Raw genomic sequence first — 25,673 nt, 5'->3', positions numbered from 1 at the left:
CTGGCGTTATATCAGAATTTTGGACAACTGCCGGTGTCTTTACTATGTCTTTTTCAACAGGAATCGTATTTACCTCTTTTCTCTTTCGAGGATTTTTGTCTTTGGAACCGACAGGCCTGCCACGCTTCTGGCGTGTATTTGCTTCAGTGGCTATTTGTCCTATTGGGACATCAATTCGAATTGGGGCATTTTCCGCCCTACCACGCTTCTGGCGTGAATTTGCTTCAGTGGCTACTTGTCCCACTGGGACATCAATTCGAATTGGGGCATTTTCCGCTGGTATATAAGATTTGGTTATCCTCTTTGTATCAGAAAATGCATCAGGCAATTCATTTGCTATTCTTTGCAAATGTATAATCTTTTGAACTTCCAGTTCACATTGCCCTGATCGAGGATCTAAATGCATCAACGATGATGCATTCCGGTTAAGTTCCTTTTCAGGAAACTTATTCTCTCCCCCTAATGTTGAAAATTTTGATTCATTAAAATGACAATCCGCAAACTGGGCTTTAAACACATCACCAGTTTGTATCTCAAGATACCTCACTATAGAGGGAGAATCATATCCAACATATATCCCCAATTTTCTTTGGGGTCCCATTTTGGTGCGATTAGGTGGTGCAATGGGAACATATATCGCACACCCAAATATTCTTAAATGGGAAACATTTGGCTGCTGGCCAAAAGCTAATTGCATAGGGGAGAACTGATGGTAACTCGTTGGCCTCAAACGAATAAGTGCTGTGGCATGTAAAACTGCATGCCCCCAAATCGAGGTTGGGAGATTTGTTCTCATAAGTAAGGGTCTAGCAATTAATTGGAGGCGTTTAATAACTGATTCTGCTAACCCATTTTGTGTGTGAACATAAGCTACTGGATGTTCAACACTTATTCCATTAGCCATACAATAAGCATCAAAAGCTTGGGAAGTAAATTCACCAGCATTATCAAGACGAATTGCTTTAATTAGATTTTCTGGAAATTGTGCTTTTAATCGAATAATTTGAGCCAGTAATCTCGCAAACGCCAGGTTGCGAGAAGATAATAAGCACACATGTGACCATCTCGAAGATGCGTCTATCAGGACCATAAAATATCTAAAAGATCCACATGGTGGATGAATAGGTCCACATATATCACCTTGAATCCTTTCTAGGAATTCAGGAGACTCAAATCCAATCTTTACTAGTGATGGCCTTAAAATTAACTTCCCTTGAGAACATGCAGCACAACAAAATTCACTAGTTTTAAGAATCTTCTGGTTCTTTAGTGAATGTCCATGAGAGTTTTCAATAATTCTTCTCATCATGGTTGTTCCCGGATGACCCAAACGATCGTGCCAAGTTATGAATTCATTTGGGCTAGTAAACTTCTGGTTTACAGTGGCATGTGATTCAATTGCACTAATCTTAGTATAATACAACCCAGATGAAAGAGAGGGTAATTTCTCTAATATAACTTTCTTATTTGAATCATGAGTTGTGATATATAAATACTCATGATCTCCCTCATTCATAGTCTCAATATGATATCCATTTCGGCGAATATCTTTAAAGCTCAACAAGTTTCTTCGAGACTTGGTAGATAACAGTGCATTATTTATTATAAATTTTGTTCCTCCAGGAAACAAAATTATAGCTCTTCCGGAGCCTTCTATCACATTGCCTGAGCCAATAATAGTGTTAACATATTCCTCTTGTCATATACTGAAATTTTATTTTAAAATTTGACACATTTAATCATTTCAAAATTTATTAATATTTCATTATTTATGTACATCACATTTGAAACTTAAATACATAGAAAATAAAACTTAACAATAAGTTTTTTTACATTATTTATTTACATATATACTTCACAATCCCACATATTAAACTATTCCATCATTGATCAAATGACCAATATTTCCTTCAGGGTCCTCAAAGAAATCAGATATATCATAATGAGTGGTGGAGTTCTCAGCATCATTTGAAACAAAATTTGTTTCCTTTCCTTTGTCGTTCTTTTTCAAAGATGCCTGGTAAAGATCGACTAGGTGCCTTGGGGTACGACAGGTACGTGACCAATGGCCCTTTCCACCACAGCGGAAACACTTTTTCTCGGTTGATTTATTCTGCCCGATATTCCTTTCTTTGTCCCACTTCTGGTGAGATCCTCTCTTTTGAACATAATTCTTTTTCCTTCCATAACTTTTCTTGTTATTAAAAGCTTGCCATTTACCTCTTCTGGGGTAATGATTTGCCGCATTTACTTCAGGAAATAAGGCGGCGCCAGCTGAGCGCGCTTCATGATTTTTTAATAACAACTCATTGTTGCGTTCGGCAACAAGAAGGCAAGAAATTAACTCAGAATATTTTTTAAACCCTTTCTCTCGATACTGCTGCTGCAGGAGCACATTCGAGGCATGGAAGGTTGAGAAACTTTTCTCCAACATATCATGATCAGTTATTTTTTCCCCACACAATTTCATTCGTGAGGTGATTCGAAACATTGCAGAATTATATTCCAATTAATTATATCAATTAATTAATTTAGTTAATTATATTAATTATTTGATTTGATTTAATTGGAGTAAATATCAAATTATTTTAATAAATAATAAATATGATAACAAAATACATAAATTAATTTAATTAGTTTATTTTTTTCAATATCATCTATTTATACGAAATCATAATGTGTTTTTTACTCATTCCTTCTCTTTTTTCTCTTTCTTTCTCTCTCTCTCTCTCTCTTATGTTTAGGGTACAATTTTTGTAATTTATTTAATTTTTATTTCTTTTATCACTACTTATATATTTTATTTTTTTATATTTTTTAAAATTTTTTGTCTATTTTAGTTGCTCATTATTAGGTGCATATTTTTTCCCTTCTAACTTTTGATTAACAAAAAAGATGTGTCTTTTTTTAGGATATTTTTTAATTATCTTACTATAATTTTGTTTTGTAATATTCTCTTTTATCATGTGTACTTCTTATGTTTAAGGAGTTGACTTAAAGTTATAATATAATATATAAAATTATAGTATGATTTACAGTTACGTGCAATTTTTAGGGTAAAAAACAGAAATAAGCTAAGGGAGAAAATAATTTACGTGAATAAGCCAAAACGAAAACTGCTTCATGAATCTACCAACGCACGTTTATATGTAGTTCGAACTCTATTTCTACATAATTCAAACCAGCTTGGTTCGAATTATACACAAATATGTACACACATAATTCGAACCAGTTTGGTTCGAATTACACACAAACACACGCACACACTAATTCGAACCAGCTTGGTTCGAATTACACACAGTAATTCATGGTATAATTCGAATTATGCTATTAAAAAATTAATAATTTATTAAAAAAATTATAAATTATTAATTTTTTTAATAAATTTTTTAATAAACTTTTTTTAATAAATTATTAATTTTTTAATAGCATAATTCGAATTATACCATGAATTATTGTGTGTATAATTCGAACCAAGCTAGTTCGAATTAGTGTGTGCGTGCGTTTGTGTGTAATTCGAACCAAGGTAGTTCGAATTATGTAGAAATGGAGTTCGGACCAAGCTGGTTCGAACTACATATAAACGTGCATTGGTGGATTCATGAAGTAATTTTTGTTTTGGCTTATTCACGTAAATTATTTTCTCCCTTGGCTTATTTTTGTTTTTTACCCTAATTTTTATATAATTAGTATACTTGATTTTTAGTAATTATTTTTAGACATCAATTCAATTTCTTTAATTTAATAATTCAACAATCTATTCTATTATATAAAAATCAGAATTCTACACTTAATAATGGAGCTGACGTGGCATGCTTGTGAGAGTGTTTTTCGATTTATTTCTTTTAATTCTGTAAAATAAATCAATTATAACTAATTAATAATATTAATTAATTAATTTAATTAGACATTTAAATCTCACAATTTATTATAATTTATATAAATTAATTAATTATAATTAATTATATCAATTAATTAATTTAGTTAATTATATTAGTCATTCGTTCTCTTTTCTCTCTTTCTCTCTCTTGTGTTTAGGGTACAATTTTGTAATTTATTTAATTTTTACTTCTTTTATCATTACTTATACATTTTATTTTTTTATATTTTTTAAATATTTTTGTCTATTTTAGTTGCTCATTATTAGGCGCATATTTGTGTCCCTTCTAACTTTTGATTAACAAAAGAAATGTGTCTTTTTTACGATGTTTTTAAATAATTTTACTATAATTTTATTTTGTAATATTCTCTTTTATCATGTGTACTTCATGTGTTTAAGAAGTTGATTTAAAGTTATAATATGATATAAATATTATAGTATAATTTACAGTATACTAAAATATTAGGACATTATCGTATAGATGTTTTTGAATTTATCCATTAAATTCAATCATATAGGATCTTGAATATTATGCAATTATGTGATTATTTATTTTTTCATATAATTATTGTATTGATCATTTACATTAGCGAAACTATTTTTATTATTAATATTTATAAATAGGTAAATTCTACTCTACCCTTCCTATAATAACATGTATATTACCCTCTGTGACATGTCATCTTTTAATTGGTTGCTATGTTAACTATGCTTAAACTATTGGTAATTAAATTATAGCCTAAAGTGGGTAATTATATAATTTACTAAAATATTAAAAATTCAGTCTTTGATTCTTCCCCAAATCATGCTCCCACACAATGAACCCTAATCTTCTGTATTTTCTCCCCCGCTCCAGCACCATCGTCACCACCCGAGCATAACCGCCTCATTGGGTGCCCCATTCTCTCCGTCTGTCGTGCCATCTCCATGCTGGAAAGCATCGCCACCGCCGTCGTCACAAGCAGCGCCGCCTTCCTCACGGTATCCTTTCCTCTCATGAAATTGCGTTGCAGAATCCCTTATCCACTTTGAAATAACCACCAAGTGTGATGAACATGAATCAAATGGCTTCTTTAACTTATTCATCATCTTCATCCTTCTCAACAAAGCTTCCTCTTCATTCCTCAACACCTCTAAAAAGAACAAGAAGAAGAAGCAACCACGATTTTCTAAGAATGGTGACTCGTTCCTGTCTCGATGACAGTTCAGCACTTCTCTGAGCAGCTCAATACATTGTATGCCTATGAAACTTGTATTTCCAGTTCTGCAGCTTTCAAAGTTTGCAACTTTGCAATTTACTATGTGTGATCAATGTATGGTTTTTCATGCATGCCCATTCAGAATTTACTAGCTTTGTTATCATAATTCCTAGTTTCATGTTTTACTTAGCAACGTTTGTCAAAAATCCTTTCTCTTTTTGTTGGGTTGCTTTCTGTGAATTAGTTGATACAGTATTGCATTCTTGTTGTTGCTGCCTAGTGTTGTAATGTATGCAGCTTTTTGTTGTCCAGATTTTAGGGTTACTAGGCTTATATTGGGATTAAAACTCCTTTTTTATGCATAGTGATTTTTCATATTGTTGGAAGATGAATGATTTTGTAGATATGCTATTTGATAGGTAGACACATATGTGAAAAGTGAAATGGTTGTAGGATTGGGGTTTGGTCATGCTTCTTGTATGGCAATTCAGCATTTGGGTCGCCAGCTTCGCACCGGTAATTTGAAGAACATAGTAGGGATTCCCATGTGAGTTCTTCCTCTTTGGCACTTTACATTTCTTCTTCCCTTTCTTTTTTATATTATCAGTCATTACTATGCTGTTTCAATGATGTTAGTTATTTGAATTAGCCATATTCTAAATTTTGGTGACTTTCCGCAATGAAAATATCTTTATACAATGGGAATTTCAATCAAACCAATGAACCGTTGAACCTTAATGCATCGGTTGTTCCAAGTCTGTTGCAAGTGCAAGTGAGGCAGCAAAGTCTGGGATACCATTGGATACCTACCAAGATAGTACTCAAGTGTGCATAAAAATAATTAGCTTCTACATTTTCCTTTAATGTTGAGTGTTTCTTGTTTTAGAGGATCTTGGTTGCCTGAAACTTGAATTTAAGTAAAAGGTGAAAATGTGTAAAGTAAAGTGGATTTTTTCTTTTTTTCATTCTATTCCTCTAATACTTGAAATCTTAGTTCATAATCATTAGCAATTGCTCCATTGTAGATTGATTTTGCTTTTGATGATGCTGATGCTATAAAAGAAGGGACACTTGTTGCTATCATTGGGCGCCGTCGTCACAAGCAGCACCGCCTTTCTCACGGTATCCTTCCCTCTCACCCAATATTATTATTATCAAGATCGGTACATGGAAGGATAGACTATAAGCATAATTCCTTTGTATTTTTGGGGTACAAATTCTTTTATAGATTTCAATTCAGATAACGTAAATGCTTTGATCTCATTGGTTTTTTTTGAAGGACTTGGAAGTTGTCCACCAGCAAGTACGAGATTCTGGATATGGAGATTTATTGCCAATAAATCTTTATCTATTGCTGCTTCAAGTATCCTTCCTCGTTGGAATTACTTTCATTTTCTCAGATTCTTAGGTCCCCCCCCCCCAAAAAAAACACCAAAGAAAAGGAAAAAATCATATATGTTTTGTTAACTATGTTATTCTCTGTAAGCAAGAGTAAGAAACAGAGGTTGGTTCCTTGACTAGTCTTACTTGTTTATTATTTTATCTTATTAGCTCAGGAAATCACTCTATCAACCTGTATAGTTGCTCACAACAATGCATTGTTCGCTTTGCTGGTGTCAAATAATTTTGCTCAGATAAAAAGCAATGTGTTTAAGCGATACAGCAGGGACAATGTATACAGTTTGGTTTACTTTGGTAAGTTATATTCCTACTAGAGTTTGTTTTCCTTTGATTAAAGCTTATTTGGTATATTGATGATTAGTTCCTATGCTAAATAGAAAATTATGCAAACCCTTTTACAATATGATGAATAAAAGTCACTTTTTAAGCAAAATAAAAGTTATATATGGTGTTGAAGTCCATGATTAGTGCATCCCTTTTATTTAAATTCTAATTTTATTAGGACTTAATGGGTTGCATTGGTTAAACACTAATAAATATTTTATGTATGCGTTTTAATCTTTTAAGGAAATATGATATGAATATGATAAGGATATTATGGGCAATTAGGAGGTACATTGTTAGTGAGTGAGAATTATGGGAATATGTATGCAAAATGATAATTGATATCATCAAGCATTCATTCATTGCTAAATTCAATGACATGAAACCCATTACATACTCTGAGTTCCTTGAAGACCTCTGTAAATAGGTATTTTCATCTGATTTCATGTGCATTTCATCCATGCACTATTATTGGTTGTTTATTCTGATTAAAAAGGCATTAAACAACTGGTTGGGCATGGTTAATTTGCATATGTTTCAAATCCCTCACGGGGTATCTTGAATTTGAGTGGCTTTATGAGCAATAATACATTGAAAATACCACAGCCTTCCATAATTCAATTTCCAAATTCCTTTTGTGATTATCTGTTGTAAACTTGTAATATGTTTTCCTTTACTGCGATATCAAATCCAATATGGTTTTATATGCCTTTTGTATTCCTTTATAGCAATATGGTTCAATCTCTCTAAATAACTTGGTCATTTTTCTTCTCAATTGATTGTGTCCCTTTGATTTCTTTCATTATTGTTTCTTTGATTTATAGTTTAATTCCAGTGACTTCAGTTTATAAGTGAATACTTTTACCATATTTTACCAAAAAGCAAGAAAAGAAAAAGAGAACGAGAATATTTTTACCATATGGAAGGGTTTTTTTTTAAATATAAATAGGCATTTGCACATGGTGTATCCTATTGGAAAGCAAGAATATGCTATTTAGTTGACACTTGAAAAAGCCAACTATTACTACATAAAGAATGAGGTATAATTATGCAACTTTAAATAAAATTTTAAATAAAATTCCAAGAGTTGCCAAAATTAGGAGAATTGTAATTTTTTAGTGACTTTCCAAGAAATAAATATGTAAAACTAGTTCTTTTTTTTCCTTAAGAGAGATATATTAGAGCTATGGGGTGCTGTAGGGTATGGCAATTTAAGATTTCTGCATATTTCAGTGGCAAAATTAAATTATTGAAGGATAAGTCATGTGTGTCTGATCGAGCATGCTATTGGCTTGGTTTTCTTTCTTATTCAGAAAAATGTCAAAACCAAGCACCCTCAGTTTCTGTATGAATCAAAACAAAGCACCCTCTATAGGTGTATATCATTGACTTTGGTATTGCTAAGAAATACAGGGACATTTCTACACATCAGCATATTCTTTACAGGTCTCCTTTTTTACAATTATTCTTACTTTTTATTTATTTTATTTGATTTTATGTACCATGGTTAGAAGGTTCAACATGAAATTATTTTGGATTTTCGGAATTCTAGAATGATCTTTTACTATGGAAAAACCGATATCTAAAATGTTAAGATATTGCTGCTCGTGATAGACTGACTATTTAATTGTTGAGATTTATGGTAAAAGAGTAGCACATAAATCTATAAATAAATTTGTGGCTATTTGCTATCAACATTCTTGTGTGGTTTCTATGAATTTGACTTGCATGTTTGCTCTGCAGAGGGAATAAAAATTTGACAAGAATGGCTAGGTATGCTACAATGGTCAATGGTGCCTCTCATGGCTGGTTCTTTGGATGCTGCAATCAACACCTTCGAGCATGAAGGCCAAGTTGGTATGGTATTCGAAATGTATAAAAACTCTGCTGGCTTCTTCTAGCAGTTAGAAACCTCCATTGAATCAACTTTGGAAGAAAGTGATATGGAGAAAAGAGAAAACGGGGAGCTGCTTGAAATGAAGGTGGCAATGAAATTAGGAAGAAGCATATCACAGCTGAGGGAACTTGCCTCAAAATCTGCTTCCTATCGAATGGAGGGAATCACGGTTAATGAATTTGCAGCAAGTTATGAGAGGCTAACATCACTAATTCATTCTTCTAGTAGTTTAACCTTTTTAAAAGTGATGTATATGCAAGTTATGAGCTATGTTTGAGCTTGAAGTTGAGCTCTATATTTTGTATTATATACATATCTATACATATATAATTATTTTAATATAAGAGAAGCTCGAGCCAACTTTTGAGCCTTTAGTAAGTCGAAGTTGAATTTGGTTTGATGTGATCAAAATCTAGAATACAAGCAAATACAATTTGTGAGGAATTACTTAGTTTTGGTGAATGTCATTATAACTTTCTAGTTACTTATGTTTGAACTTGCATCTACCAATACAAGAAACTCTGAAAAATACTTAGTAACTATGATTCAGAATATACAAAGTACAAACCATTCAAATCCCTGATAATTGACTTCTAATTCTACTCAACTTGCATAGTAGAATTTGCTTCCTCTAAAATGCCCTTTTGCACTTTATTTCCTTTATCATTTTGCTGGAGAAGGGCAATTGAATAAAAAAAATATTTATAATGGTGAAAACTCAGTACATCATTTAAAATACTCAAAATTGCTGTGCGTATGTTAATATTTGACAAGCTTCCATCGAAAAGTGGCTCAAGCTAATTCTTCAACAAAGTTAGTATTCCATGGTCCAAAAACTCTAATTGGAGCTGTTTCCTGCAAAATAGACAAATAGTTAGTGAAAATTACCAAAGAAAATATGCACAAGTAAGATAGAGTATTAAGAAAACATCATAGCACACTTAATATGACAGAAAATCAACAGCTTACTTCGAGAGGATTTCTATTGTTAGCATACTCATACAAACGGCCAAGGCTGGAGAAGACAACAAGAGTGACTTCAGCATCACAAAGCACATACAGTTCATATTAGAATTATCTTTATAATTTTTTATTTTATCTAAATTTAATTTTTTACATTTTTAGATTTAATTTAAAAAATTTGTGTTAATGTTAGAATAGAAATGGAAAGCCACAAGAAATGGTGTTGAAAAGTCCAAGTAAAAGCAGAGGCTCAACAAAATCAGACAGCAAAATAGAAATAGAAGTGAAACATATTCAAGGAAGGAAGAAGAAAAAACCGAAATAGTGATGAGCAAGAGCAACAATGAATCAACAAACAAGAATACCAACAATAAAGTAAACAATACCAACAAACAGTAACAATGAATCAATGATTTTAGAACAAAAATTAGTGAAATTACATAGTATCTCATCAGTATTACTAGCAAAATTTCAAAACAAGCAAAATAAGTGCAGTAAACCAAAAATCAATTCAGAATCACATAATCACAGAATCAGAATCAGAGAATCAGAGAATCATAGAATTTGAACTAAGCAAAACAAGCAAATTTGAACCCAACAACTCAGAAGCACATAATCAAAGTTATTAACAAGAAAGTAACAATACCCTAAACAAGTCTAGCAACTCAGAATCACAAAAATTATAATTAACAAAATCAATCCCTAACTATTTCATAATTATAAACCCAAGTTATCAACAATAAACTGAGGTGGAGGTGGTGACCTGCTGTGTTGATCATGGGTGGCCAGAACCCAGAAACGCTGCTGGGTGGAGGTGGTGAGGTGCTGTGTTGATTGTGGCCTCGTGGGTGTTATCTGCTGTGCTGCCCTGTTGGGTCAGTCGGTGGTGGCAAGGTGTTGTGTTGATCTGGGTCTTCGCGTTCGTGGTGCACCGGCGGTGGGGAATCTCTACTCTGTTCGGCGGTGGGGAATCTCTGCTCTGTTTGGGAAATATGTATGCATTATTGTCCTGTCATCAAAGAAAACATCTGAATCAGACTGTGTTCTATGCAAAATTTCTTTTTCTTACATATGAATTCTGAAGGACTATAAACCTAGCCAGGCACAAAAACTTTTCCTTCATACTCAACAGGAGGGAATGGACTTCCACTAGCGAAAATGGCGTGACCCTGATGATACCAAACATGTACAAGGTAAGAATATAGAAATTAAACTCGAAACCCGAACTTAATTATAGAAATACTACTAGGGGTATCTTATTACCTGGCTCCACTTGTAAGCCTCTTCAGCAGTACATTCTGATTGTGAAGATGGGTTGAAAAGTGAAAGAATGATAGGTTTCTGCATGCATTATCATGTAATAGACTTGTTAGCTTAAATGGACATGAACTATGTCATAGTAGTTGGAAAAACAGATTGAAATAGTAGTAGTACCTCATTGATTGAAGCCATTGCCTCAATAACCTCTTTAGTGAAAGTTCTTCCTTGTCCAGAGGTTCCAATCAACACTGTTGGTTTGATTTTCTGAGAGGGTAACATAGACATAGATAATGTAAGAATATTAAAACTTTTGCTGTGTGTGCGCGTGCGCACATGTGTAATGGACAGAAAGACCGATCATACATTAACAGCGTCTACGAGTCGATGAACAGGTTCGTGATCATGGGCCCATGGCTTCTTAAAATGTTGAATCGATTCTTTTCGGGAACTGACAATCAATCCCTGCAGAAGTAAGGGGATCAAGAATATTACTAACAGAAAATCAGAATCTACTTTGCATAGATGGAGAAGCTTGGATGAATTCAATGCTTACCTTTGAGTCCACCAACCAAATGTTCTTGTGCACTTTATCTAGTGGGGCATTAGTCTGCATCAAGAATGGTAGTTTCTTAATAAATCTAAAGTACTCATCAAATGAATATCATAACATTAATGAAAGTATTTAGATGCTCCAAACATCATATCAGTAACAGAAAGGAACCTGTTTTGATGTTTCAAGTTCAATAAGTTCTACAATTCCAGTGCCAGCCTACAATCACCAATATAATTAAAAGTTTAAGACCATTAGAACTACATCCTCATCTTAGAACCAATGAAGGAAGCATGAGCACAGTTGCAGAACTACATGGACCTACCTCTCCAGCACCAAGGAATAAGAATATGTGGTCAACCAAGTTGCCCCCAACCAATTTCAGAGCTGCAACTAGTCCAGCAAGGACCACTGATGCTGTACCCTGGAACAGTGCGATACGGTTTCAGAGCTGGATATATTATAGTTACCAAAGTATAGGAATTAAGTATTGATGACTAGTATTCCTTATTTGAATATCATCGTTGAAAACAATATGGGTTGATCTATATTTTTCAAGTAGATCAAATGCGTTGTGGTTTGCAAAGTCTTCAAACTATAACAGATTCATAAAAAAAAGGACAAGTTAGTAAGCACTTCACACCCAATAAAAAAATATGGCTTGTCATATTGGCTAATTTCTGAATGAGGACTTTCTCTCCGTAATTTTGCTTGACAGCACTCATAAATTCATGCATAAGTTCAGTATATTCTTGGATTCAGAAAAATTAAACCGAAGTCAACATTAGGACATATTATATAAGTGATAGCTAAATTTAAAAATGATTAACTCCATGATGACTCAGAAAAGAATATTAGTCATGAACCTGCCCAGTCGCCCGTCTTTGCTTGAGCCCTATATATAACTCATCATTCAACAAGTTCTCGTTGTTTGTTCCCACATCAATGGTGATAGCCAAACCTGAAAATTTTTATCAGATTATATTATATTTATAGGCATGACAAGAAATGGAAGGCATAATCATTGTGAGTTTATGATTGTGATAATTTATAGGATATACTTACAGCAGACAGATGAACTCCTCCGAGTGATGTACATAAAGAAATTTTTCCAACTGGTATTCCCATTCTCTGAAGAAACAACATGTTACCAAAGATTAGATTGCAATATTAGACCTGATTCATAAAACAATATGATTCATAAATTTCAACAAGTACAGAAGAAATTACCTGACAACCAAGATCCCCATGACCCAAGATCCGTTCTCCATCAGTTACAACAATGAATTGAATGTTCTTCTCAGGCCAATTCCTTAGTACTTCAAGAATCCTCCCCATTTAAGTTCAAACCCAAACAATATACAACGTAATCAACACAAATAACACAGGAAATATTCATCAACAATAATTCCAAGTCAAAGTCAAGCTTACTTCTCTTTCAAGCTGATATAAAGACCCTGAGGATGCATGAAGATGCTTCCGTATTTCTGGCAAGCCTCACCGACAGTTGGGGCATAGACAACTGGGAGTAACTCTTCGACGTGCTCAATAAGAAGCTTATAAAACAACCGTTCATTCCTCTCCTGCAATAAGGAATATATTGAAGTGAAAGCATTAGAAGCCGAATCCAAAGCTAACAAAACAAACTGTCTGAAGAAACTTGCCCCAAGATATTATTTCACATTAAAGATGAATTTCATAGTTCTATATAAAAATAATGGGGCAAAAAAAGGACAAGATCACAAGTATTTTGGCCAAGAAACAAGACCACACCCGATGATCCATCATTGCCATTTACTTCTGCAATGGAACTTGATACTGACGAACGTGCTGGATCATTTTCTTCACCTGCACAATGAAGTGGCAATAAACTTTTAAGCATTTAACTGATGTTCATATACACAATCCAAAAATTTGGTAAGTATGAAAAAAAAAGTAGTATTAATGTCTTCTAATCAGATATTCGACCTGAGTTTCCTGCGGAATAATTGTCGGGGAAAGAAGACCTCGCAAGTAGTGAGCAACAGGCGAACAGCAAGCAAGCGCGTCAGCAACGCAACCATTAGCAGCAGCAGCCAAGGAACAGAGTTTCTGACTAGAAGATGGGTTTAGAGAAGGATATACGATGGGTTTAGGGAACAAAAGCTCAGCAAAATAGAGATTCTGGTAAGAAGCATAGACGATGGAATTAGGAAGGATTGAGAATAATGTTTTGGTTTGGGCGGGTTTAGGTTTTCCTTTTGGACCAAATTTTGGGAAAAATTGAAAGAGGTGGCTATTTACCCAAGATTAAAATTTTTTTAAAGGGGGTTTATAAAACTCCTGTAGACTAAAAATAGAAAATCATGTAAATTGAATTCTGAAAAAAGAAAAGGAAAAAAGGACTTCTCTTATCAATATTGCATAAATTTATAAAAAGTCATAGTAAATAATATCATTAAAATAAAATATTTTTTGTAAAGCACAATGATTTTAAATTGGATGGAACACTACTCAAGTCTAGGGTACTAACCTGCTTAAATATTATATTAGTAGTTTAATATATTTAATAATTTTTTATAAGATTAACTTTTTTAATTTTAATTTTAATCTTATTAATTGGATATAATAATTTAAACATTAAAAATAAAAACATTAAAAAATTATAAAAGTTTAATGTCAGTAACCCTATAAAACAATATCAAAATTTATTATTTCGAACTAAGTTAATAAAAAACAACACATAAATGTAAGTTTTTTAATTAAAGACTTATATATTTAAATCGCAGTGTAATATAGTACATTGAGACAAAATGCAGCCATTACAATTCCATGTGTGGCTGCTACTATATACAATTAATATTTATTTCAATATACACATTAAGTAAACTATACTTTACTGCTTGGTTTTACATTTTAGAAAAAATGATATCATATCTTCAGGATGATATTGATTTTCATAATCGAATGTGAATATTCTTATTAGCATTATCGTCATTTGATTACTATCCAGAAACAACAGTTACTTTAAGTTCAGAATATTATTAGATAGCTATATAATAGGTAACTTTTAAATTATGTAATGCATAAAAGTTATATCTTTGGATTTATATTGAAATCCAAAAATTAAAGTTAAATGATATTAGCTCTTTTATTAAGCACAGAAATAAACATCAAATGACTCAACAATAGGTTCGATTAGAGAACAAAATATCCTATAACCAAAGAATCACTTAAGATAAAAAATGCATAATAAAATATGACGTGTCTCGGCAAATATAAAATGCGATGGAAAAAAAAAACTATATATCCTTTTGCAGTTGTGGCTGTTTTTGTAGTATATCTTTCATATATGCATGTGCCTCATCCATAACTTCTGACTTCTTCATATTGAATTCCTTGCTAACCAAGTCGATTGCTAGCCTCATCCTATCACTGTCAGAGACCTAATAATTTTAAAAAGTACGAAACAATTAGAATAATATATATATACTTAGATACATATTACATTTTTTCTAATAATAATAAAAAATTTAGAAATTGAATAAATTTGGTTACCATGATGCCAAAATCATCAGTCTACCCGCACTTTTCATCCATTGAGCAACCCGGATACTGCAGTCATTACTGTTTAGTTAAATGTGTGATTATACTACTTAATCAGTTTAACCGAACACATGATTTATACATAACAAACTCAATAGACATGACAGTAAATTTTTTTTTAAATAATATTACTTACGAGCCTTTCCTCTGTTGTGGCAGGTCAGACGGTTCCACGATACGAAACTTAGAAATCCGAGGTACAGTGATTTCACTAGAATTGTAGAAAGATTTGTGTTCTAACATTCGTTCGATGAATATAGCCTGTGTGACATAAAATATAATTGAATACTGTGTAGTGCAAGCAATGTAACAGGTTAATTTTTATTACCTGTCTGAATCTTGGGAACAGATATTATAGTACACATTTTTAACTAGACAGCCTATTATATTCAGGCAGTGAGGATATTATATGTATGGAGTACGGACTATGACATTATTTTGACTTTTTTATTCCTCTGATTTATTGTATTTAATGTAGTTTTACTTATGCTCTTACTGAGAAAAGAAATGCTATTAAAGATAAAAAAAAGTGAGGAGAACCTGGGACATGGATGCGTCTTAAATTGATACTCTGTTGTCTCTTATTTGAATGGTGTAGAACATAGATTTATTGAGGACTCCATCGAATTGTTTATACTAGGAAAGAACAAAGGAGGGAACTGAAGTCTGATTTATATAGGCTTGGATGAAATAAATGCACATAATTATTGGATATTCTAAATAACAGTTTATTATTGGTTAGTGATGTATTATGGGATAATGTAGTTACTTGTAGTGATCGAACTAAATGCTATACATGTTGAATCTGGATATGATTTAATGCTAATTATTATGGATGTTTAGTTTTAGTTTGAGTTAATTTAACCCAATAAGAGTTAATATCTTAACTAAAGTAGGACAATTTTGTAATTAAATATTTTTATAAGAGGGATGAATATGTAATTTCGATAAGCATTAAAAAAGTAAAGTTATATTTTTTTTATCATTTTGCAGAAACTCAATGCACCTCAGCTCCATTCCTCTCTGAAATTGAAAGAAAAAAGCAAATCAAGCTCTACATACCCATTGACCCATCCCTGCCGCCCGCAGCCTGCAGCCACTCCAACCACCGCAGCCACCTCAATTTTGGTGAGAATGTCATTTCTACTTCGTACAGACCATGACAAATGAAATTCTAAAGTGATGAAATCATTGCTGCTCATTTTTTAAAAAAAATCATCTAAATATGTGTTATTCTGCTTAGGTCTTTAAGATACAAAGAAGCTACTCAACCAAATGAGGGACATAAAAGTAAATACAATTGGATGGATTTTATTAAAATCTTTTAGTTCTTTAAAGGTGTTGCTGTATTTTATGTGAATTAGTGGTAATTTTTGTAGTCTACATATCTATGAAATGTTAATTGTGGGGTGATGTGTTTGTTTTTTTTATAAGTTGTAGGTGTATGTTCATTTTTGGGAGATGGAGCCGCCGGATAGCAATTTTTTTGGAATAGACTCCGATGAGGAGTTCCTAAGAGGAGACGATCTAGATTTTTTAGACGACGATTTAGAGGCTGATGAAGATAGACCTCAAGATAAGAGAATAGCAGAGCTGTCATGAGAAGATATCATGCAACTTCCGTTTACAGATGAGGAAGCTGTTTATCGATTCTATAAGACTTATGCAATGATGCACGGTTTCGCTGTGAGGTTGGATGAAGTCAGACGCGATAGCGATGGTTCCGTAATTATGCGCCAAATTGTTTGCAATCGGGCGGGCTTTAGAAAGGAAGAGGTTGAGGGACCACCGACCCTAACTCGAAGTTGTTGCCGGGTGAGAATTCGTGCAAGACTAGATACAAAAATTCAGAAATGGAAGGTTGTTTCGTTCTACGAAGAGCACTCTCATGAATTAGTTGCTCCACTCGACGTTAGCATGATGCCTGAGTATTGCACATTCAGTGTCTCGGATAAAGCTCAGGCAAAGAATTTACACGACATAGGCATCAGGACCTGTCACATCTTGGGATACTTGGCTGCTCAAAAAGGTGGATATGTAGACTTGTCATTCAACCAAAAAGATATGTACAACCTCATTACTCAACATAGGAATGAAAAGGTGAAGGGTGGTGATGCAAATGCTGCAATAAGCTACCTGAGAGGTAAAGTTGGGAATGAATCTTATTTCTTTGGCAAGTTCACATTAAGTAATGAGAATCGATTGGAAAATTTGTTCTGGGCTGATGGGACTAGCCATATTGATTATGAGTGCTTTGGGGATGTCTTGACATTTGATTCGACTTACAATAGGAATGTCTACAATAAACCACTTGTGATATTTTCTGGTAGCAATCATCATGGGCAGACTGTCATATTTGGTTGTGGTCTTCTTGTTAATGAGGATATTGGTTCATACAAGTGGCTCTTGGAAACATTTTTTGGAAGCAATGGGGAGTAAACACCCTACGGCAGTTGTCACCGATGGAGATCTTTCAATGAGAGAAGCAATTAAACAGGTCTTTCCTTATGCAACACATCGACTATGTGCATGGCACTTACATAGGAATGCATGCGAGAAGGTTAAGAACAGTGGATTTCTAAACGACTTCAAGAAATTGATTTATGCCAATGTGAGTGTTGAAGAGTTTCAGGTCATGTGGTAAGACATGGTGGCCAGGTATAACTTATCAAGCTACTCTTGGGTCGTCCAAACCTATGAGATGAGGAATCTATGGGCTCTTGCATATTTGAGGGACCAATTTTTTGGGTGAATCAGGACAACATCCCACTGTGAAGGGATTAACTCTCTAATAAAAGCATATGTGAGAAAGAAAGATACCCTTCTTGAATTCATCAATAACATGGAGACCGTGGTTAGCCATTACAGGAACAATGAAAGAGTCGCAGAGTTCAATAGTAAATATACCGATCCAGTACTTGTGACTTCTTTGCCGACACTTGAAGATTTTGCTGCAAAGACTTTCACTCATAATATGTTCCGGGAGGTCAGAAAGGAAATTGAGGGTGCTTGTGCAATGACTTCAAGTGTAACAGTTTTGGAGTGCTAAAGATTGATCATGTGGTTGAGTTTGACAGAGTTGGGGGGATGCTTCGTTGCGAGTGTCTATGGTTCGAAAATAGAGGAATTTCCTGCATGCACATATTTGCCTGCCTAAAGCACCAACACGTTGAAGTTATTCCAGAACGCTTAATGTGCAAGCGTTGGACGAAGAATGCCAAGAGTGACTTCATGAAGTCAAACGTCGATGATCCAAGTGATTCTGATAAGGTACTAAAGTGTCGTTTGGGTGTGTTAGGTGCTGAGTGTTCTAGGTTGATGGATGTTGCATGTAAGAACTCAAGTGATTTTGTCGAAGCAATGAATGTTGTTGTCAACACAATTACAAAACTCCAAAAGCGAGGTGAAAATCCATGCAACGGTAACTTAGACGATGACTACGTTGTTGACCCATTGGTGGTGAAGAGTAAGGGAGCCCCCAAGAAAAACTTAAAATTTAAGCAACAGAGAAGGTGCTCAAACTGCGGTGTGACAGGACACTACAACAAAAGTTGTCCTAATCTTCCTGGTAGAATCCCAAAGGAGCCGGTAGACGATGATACAGAAAAGAATATCAACAGCCATCTTGACATCCTCACTAAGGTATCTCATACTATAACTATGTCTAGATATTTGTTGTATGCTGATTCGGCATATTATGTTTTGGATTTATAAACTATGTTATTTTTATGCTTTTGTAACGAAAGGTGATGTTTGGTTTGTGATCAGCGCAAAAGACATGATAGTGTGAAAAATCAGCAGAAGATGGAAAAAGATAGGAACATTGGTGGTGGAATAGCACCAACCTCAGCAGCTAAATCAGATTATACCGATCAAGTAAAAATATCAAGTCCTAGTCCCAATATCCCGGTTTGTGCATCTACAAGTAACGAAGAGTCCGGGTTGAGTTCCAGACCAGCAGAGTCTCCTGTTGTGGCCCCTGAAACTGGAATGGCAGATTGAAGATGATTCAGACTTTGGAATGATTGGTAATTTTGTACCATTTACTAATTACCTTGTATTGATGTTTTGTATAGTTTGCATTCACTGATTCAATTGACAATTATTGAACTAGGAAGATTATGTCCTATTACTCATTTACTATTAAATTTTGAAATTGCTTTTAGACTTATTCTATCAATAACAGAACTTGATAAGAATTTTAGTCCATTTGATGTATCCCCATGTACTGTAGTAAGTAATTACCACGGAGTTTAACCACCAAATTTTAACTACGAATGCTAACTCGTGTCTTCTATTTATCACCAAATTGGCTCGCATTGACGTGCCATAACCGACCTGTCTTTAATAGATTTACTAAGCTATAATATTAATTCTTAAAAATATTCTAACATTAACACAAATTTTTTAAATTAAATCTAAAATTATAAAAAATTAAATTTAGTTAAAATAAATAATTATAAAGCTAATTCTAATATGAACTGTCTGTGCTTTGTGATGCTGAAGTCGCTCTTGTTGTCTTCTCCAGCCTTGGCCCGTTGTATGAGTATGCTAACAACAGCTTCCTTCGCCTTTTTCTTTCAAATAAATCTCCAAATCTTTCACTTTATTAACTATTTATATTTATACTTTAATCTGCCTTAAATACTTTTAAACTTGTTTATACACATAACCACATTTTCATGTTGATGATGCTTATTATCAGATTTATTTTTAATACAATCAACCCAAAAAAGTTGGTAAATAGAAAAACAATGTCTTTTTTTGTGTGTCCAAATTAGAAGTGAAACTTAAACTCGTGACTTCTAGGTGAGTATAGAAAAGTTATTCCATTTGAGCTATACACCAAAATCAACTACTAAGGTATAATAGAGTTAAACTATATATGTATTCGTACACAAATATATACTAGCAAATAGTGTTGTCCTTGCAAGAATGCAGAAGGAACTCCCTACAGCCAATGCAATATAGCCTGCTATAAGAGTTGTTCCAGAAACAGGTGGCTCAACATCTTGTGAGATAGGTGTTGCCCAAGCCATCCAATAGTTGCTTCCAATTTGGAGAATTTGGAAGAGAGTATGAGCCAACATAATGAAAGGAACAAGAACACCTCCATATGCCATAGTGATATATTGCCATTACACTGAAAATCCAACTCTACCACTCTCTCTTTCTTCTTCTTGAACAAGTTGGCCTTTTGCCTCATCACCTTTGTTACCAGTTTTATCATTTTGCTCATCTTTCTTTTCCTCTCCTTTTTCTCCACCCTGAGAAATAGGAAAATCTGAATCTCGTTCCAAGGTACTTATTTCATTGGATATTATTCCTTCATCTATTGAATCAAGTGTAGACAAAACTTTTTTATGTGCACCAACAAGTTCCATAAAATCAGTTCCATTGTTAAGCAAATCAGCATACTTTCCACATTCAGTAATCTTCCCATCTTTCATTATCTATACCAACAAGGCATAACAACATCATAGTAATAAAAATTAATTTTTCAATTAATGGCAATTAACTATGATAAATACTCACCAAAAAAGTGTTCACTTATACACTGAACTCACATGAATTAAACTATAAATCAAAGAAACAATAATGAAAGAAATCAAAGGAACAAAATCAATTGAGAAGAAAAATGACCAAATTATTTAGAGAGATTGAACCATATCGCTAGAAATGAATACAAAATGCATATAAAATTGTATTGGATTCAATATCGCAGGAAAGGAAAACATATTACAAGTTTACAACACATAATCACAAAAGGAATTTGGAAATTGAATTATGGAAGGTTGTGGTACTTTCAGTCTATTATTGCTTATAAAGCCACTCAAATTCAAGATACCCCAAAAAGAATTTGAAAAATAATAGCTAACCTCTGTAGACCAAAAAAATTTCCAAAAGTAAGTTTCAAGTATAGTACTTTAGAAGTCTCATCTTAGATCAGTAATGGCAAAAGAAATATAATGCATATTAGTAAATGTAAATGGATCTTAGTACCTTTGGACATTACCGCCCTTCATTGACATTACTTGATAAAGGTCTTCTAATATAGTCCACATACTTTTTTACTGCCTAATAAAGGTTGCTAGAATCACATAAAAGAAATTTATCGAAACTGCGATCCACAGCAACACAGAAAACTGCCTTATTGTTAACAGACAACGATCTCAAATCCGTCAATTGACCAGGCTTTAGCTTGAGATAAGCTGAGTACAGGTATGAAGTAATCAAAAAATCTAGCACAGCATCTCCAGAAAACTCCAGTCGCTGCAAAAAAGAAATGTCAGGTTACAACAGATAAATAATCAGTGTCTTATCGGAGTTCTCAGATTTATAGAGTACAGAAATAGTTCCTATCATAACTGAGACACTGGGGTCAACAGTAAAGGAGCCTTGCCTGGTAGCAACCTCCTCCATGCTTATTGTTAGAAGGATGCACAAATGGCTGAAGAAGCAGATCCTTATGGATGAAGTGATATCCCAACTTATCTTCGAGGGAAAGAATGTTTATACATCAGCAGAGAGAGAACTATAGCCAACACTTCCTCGGCAAACATTAATCAATTGTGAGGCTTCAAAACCAACTTGTATGCCAAGCCACATAAGAAATACAATTGCAGCTTTAAAGCCACTGTCAACTATAAATGCTCTGACCAAAGCTTCAACTGCATCAGCAATTATTTTTCTATATAGCCAGTGGTGATTTTTATTGCACTTGATTTCATTTGAGCTTCCTTGCTCCTTAACAGAATTTAAACATGAGTAAAAGTGGAAGAAAATTAAGAGTTTGTATTTACTTATAAGTGAAAGAAAATTTGGGCATCATATCAAAGTAGAACTGAATTTATTTAATTAAGAGTTTGTATTACTTATAACTCCAAAACACATATCAAAAAGCGTAGAAGCCTCTTGTTCTACCTCTAGATTACCGTTTCTATTGCATTCAAATTGCTATAATTGAAGAAAATTATGAGTAAATGCAGTTGAACATTGAAGTAATGCCATGATAGTGACTTCAGCAAAATTTTACAGAGTGATCTGAAAATTGTATAGTCAAAGAAAGTTTGAAATGAAAATTTCTCAAATCCAAGGGACACACTGCCATATAAATGAAAAGGAAAATGTTCATTAAATACCAAGAAGGATCACTCTAAATCAACATGTAAACTAAATGAGGCATATATATAGAACTGAAAACTAAATTCAAAAGCTTACAGGTGGTTCATTAGGATACTCAGGAGGGAAACATATATCAAGGAAGAACATCCCGTCATGATACGGGGTTCCGAATGCACCAACAATCGCTGCACGCATGAGATCCATTCTTTCTTCAAACACACGAACATAAATAGTTTCTGTTTGGACCATTAAAGAGATGGTAAGTGTATTTGCTCAATATTTCTTTTTACTCAAGTAATTAATAGAAAATTTTATTCAAATTTTCAAAACAAACAAGTACAAACCAGGAGGCTTTTTCTCGAGGATGTTCCATTCTTGCTGAACCTTTTTTGCCCAGCCACTTTTCACCTACAAAGGGCCCAAAGAAGATGAAACAATTAGCCTAAAAGTTTCAATGTAATTATGTCAATTTCAATTATCACATGTTAATTTTTAACCTGAGATAATGTCAATGCTCTACCATCACCAAAAAAGTGATGGTCAGAGCAATTTTCTATTATATCAAATTGCTGAAACTGATTTAAATTATTGTTGTGGAAAGGGAACGGAGAATCATTATGTTCATGAATCTTAACAACTTCTGGATTTTGAGTTATTTCTTCAATAAATTGCAACTTATCCACTTGATGTGAGTGAGTGCATTGGTTACAAGTTTCCAAATTTTTATTATCAAGAAAATCAGATCCATTCTCCTCTTCATATGTGGGTACTGAGGAAACTGCTCCTGAAAGGGGTGTTGCACCAAGTGTCTGGAATATGCTGGCTTTAATGCTGGAGAAAAGTTTAAAGGCGGCTCGAGGAAGGGAAAAGGAACTACACTCCCCGAATTTCTTTTCACAATTCTCTCTAACACCATCACTATTTAACAAGTCCTGTTCATCAAACATAACATTCAGTTTGGAATTAGACAGTTGCATACTTGCATTTGGTAATGAATCTTAACAACACAACAGCAACAACTAGAACTAGATGTTTTCAATTATAGTTTCCATGGTGAGACCTGTGTCTTAGTGTCTCCTAAATAATTCAGTCAACAGCAGCTACTAATATTCAAGGAAATGCATATTACACACCTTTCCCTTCTTGTCAGAGGGTAGACTTCTGTGTTCAATCATCTCTTGAGGTAACTCATCAACATTAGTTTTATGAGGAATGGAGATAACAGATGAACCTTCATATTTTTCAATTCGAAAAACGTCATAAGGTGCAACCTGTTGAGAAAATAAATAAATAATAACTTGCTAGCTTACTCATTTAACTAAAGCATATGAATACATATAATTGTAGGACATGCCTTGGTTGTGAAACCATTAGCGCAATTCACCTCCATGTTACCATCTTCGAAACCAGTAACATTCCCAACACAGCACAGGAAAGGATTATCAGGGAACTCACCTACACAATGAACTTGGTTTCCATCTTCAAGAGAAGCCTCCGTCTTCAAGTCAGTCACTGACTTGCCATTATCTTTACCAGCTTGGTTCCCAAGCTGTTTTTGAGCTGCAAACACAATATCACCAAAACAAAAGGAGTAGTCTGGGTGCTCTACAAGTTCGTAGGCGCTCACAGTTTCCTCCGTTTTGTCTCCAGCAAAATTATCTTCATTGGAAATGAAAACAGCTTTCCATTGTACCTTAACAGTATGCTCCAATGCATCGACACATCGGACAACACCCCATCTTTGATCATTAGGCTTAAGAGGATCATAAGAAGCACCTTTTTCAAGCACAAACTAATGAGGCCAAACGAACAGAGATGTCAGGCGGCGAGGGAAGCACGAAGAAGTTCTTGACAGTGACGGTTATGGTGACGGTGACGGGGCATGGTGAAGATAGAGAGAGCGCTCTCGAACAGAGGAGACGACTTCAAGCTGCTGCGACAGCGCCAAGCTTCCACACGCGATGCCTGTACATGGGACGGGGCTGCGGGGTTGAGGTGGCTGCGGTGGTTGGTGTGGCTGCGGGCGGCGAGGCTGGGTCAATGGGTAAGTATAGTTGAGTTTATTTTTTCTTTCAATTTCAGAGAGGAATGGGGCTGAGGTGAATTGAGTTTCTGCACAATGATAAAAATATAACTTTACTTTTTAATGTTTATAGAAATTATATATTTATCCCTCTTATAAAAATAATTAATTACAAAATTACCCTATTTTAGTTAAGATATTAACTCTTATTGAGTTAAATTAACTCAAACTAAAACTAAACATCCAATTAAAACATGCCACGTCACAAAAGATAATTTACATGTTGATTTAGAGGGGGTTGGGTAGAACTCACCTTATAAATATACTATTATCTGTATAATTAATTGAATCATCTTATTCGTTTAAGTTTAATTCTATTGAATTAATTATTCGAAGTGTCATCGCTATTTCTATTTTAAAGATTTTTTTCAATATTTTTTAACAATTATAATAACATGATAATAGTTAAAAAAAGATATTTAAAAAAAATCATAACATATATATATATATATATATTTGCAATTTTACCTTTTTTTTTTAATAAAATTCTACTTGTGATACTAATTCTTCTAATAATGTAAATGCGGATAATTATATTTTTACTTTTTTATATAATCAATATATTATTAATAATGAATAGTAATTAACCCGCATATTTTTAATAAAAGCATTTTGATGATAGTTTCTATTTATTAATGTTAATGGTTGATTGTTTCTTTAAAATAAAATGCGTTATAATTCTAGGTTATTTTATAATTAACAATAATACTTGATTATTTCTTTAAAAATAAATTACATTATGATTTTAGGTTATTTCACAATACATAATTAATGTTCATAATACTAATTTACTCTAAATTTTCTATTTTCTATGGTTAGTAGTTAATCCCAAATTAAAAAGATTATGTTGAATTTTGAATAGTCCAAGTATAATTAAGGTGGTTAATTTAGTTTATTTGTTTATTAATATATTTGATCGAAAGCATGAATGATAAATAAGATAAGAAAATAATTAAAAAAATAAAATATTAGTAATTACTTAAAATAAATAAAAAATAAGTTATAGTGTATTATTTTATTTAAATTATTAATAATTAGAAGAATAAAATATTAACTAATTAAGTATTTTTTTAATGGGCTCTGCTAACTGTGCCCTTAGAGCATAGGCTAGAAACATTATAAAAAAATTTATAAAAAATATGAAAAAAAAATATTTTTAAAATGTGTCCTTAAAAGACAAGTTAGCTAAATTATTTTTTAATTTAATGTATTTGATTCATTCAACTGTATTAATTATAACTAACTAATTATATTTAATTTTATTTATTAAATTACATCCATCATAACTAATCAAATATTTAATTTAATTCGAATAGATATTAAATTATTTAAAATTTTGTTTGATTCATTAAACGACATAAATATTAGGGTAAAAAACTCAAATGAGCCAAGGGGAGCTCATATTT

The 25,673-nt window shown here is 33.2% G+C and overlaps 2 protein-coding genes, 2 long non-coding RNA genes and 1 pseudogene across 4 annotated transcripts; 3 read left to right on the top strand and 2 right to left on the bottom strand.

The window, feature by feature from the left end:
- LOC110270172 lies at nt 4,498-6,515 on the top strand. The gene is made up of 4 exons (XR_002359373.1): nt 4,498-5,115; nt 5,499-5,626; nt 6,105-6,201; nt 6,359-6,515. It is a non-coding gene; the product is annotated as an uncharacterized LOC110270172 (long non-coding RNA).
- On the top strand, nt 6,614-8,249 carry LOC110270171. Its single transcript, XR_002359372.1, has 2 exons — nt 6,614-6,774; nt 8,118-8,249. It is a non-coding gene; the product is annotated as an uncharacterized LOC110270171 (long non-coding RNA).
- LOC107633075 (NADP-dependent malic enzyme 4, chloroplastic-like) lies at nt 10,759-12,259 on the bottom strand. Its single transcript, XM_021117295.1, has 8 exons — nt 12,248-12,259; nt 11,800-11,898; nt 11,646-11,693; nt 11,478-11,531; nt 11,288-11,386; nt 11,099-11,188; nt 10,928-11,005; nt 10,759-10,833 (listed from the first exon to the last, which is right to left on the bottom strand). The coding sequence occupies exons 1-8, from the start codon at nt 12,257-12,259 to the stop codon at nt 10,759-10,761; spliced, it is 555 nt and encodes a 184-aa protein (XP_020972954.1).
- Nucleotides 16,671-18,108, top strand: LOC107633076 (protein FAR1-RELATED SEQUENCE 5-like). Its single transcript, XM_016336709.1, has 3 exons — nt 16,671-17,494; nt 17,604-17,699; nt 17,817-18,108. Exons 1-3 carry the CDS (start codon nt 16,671-16,673, stop codon nt 18,106-18,108), a joined length of 1,212 nt encoding a protein of 403 aa, XP_016192195.1.
- On the bottom strand, nt 20,198-24,157 carry LOC110269460 (annotated as a pseudogene).

The sequence above is a fragment of the Arachis ipaensis genome, chromosome B03 (assembly GCF_000816755.2).
Source record: "Arachis ipaensis cultivar K30076 chromosome B03, Araip1.1, whole genome shotgun sequence".
Lineage (NCBI taxonomy): Eukaryota > Viridiplantae > Streptophyta > Magnoliopsida > Fabales > Fabaceae > Arachis > Arachis ipaensis.
This window is presented reverse-complemented; position numbering and strand designations above follow the sequence as displayed.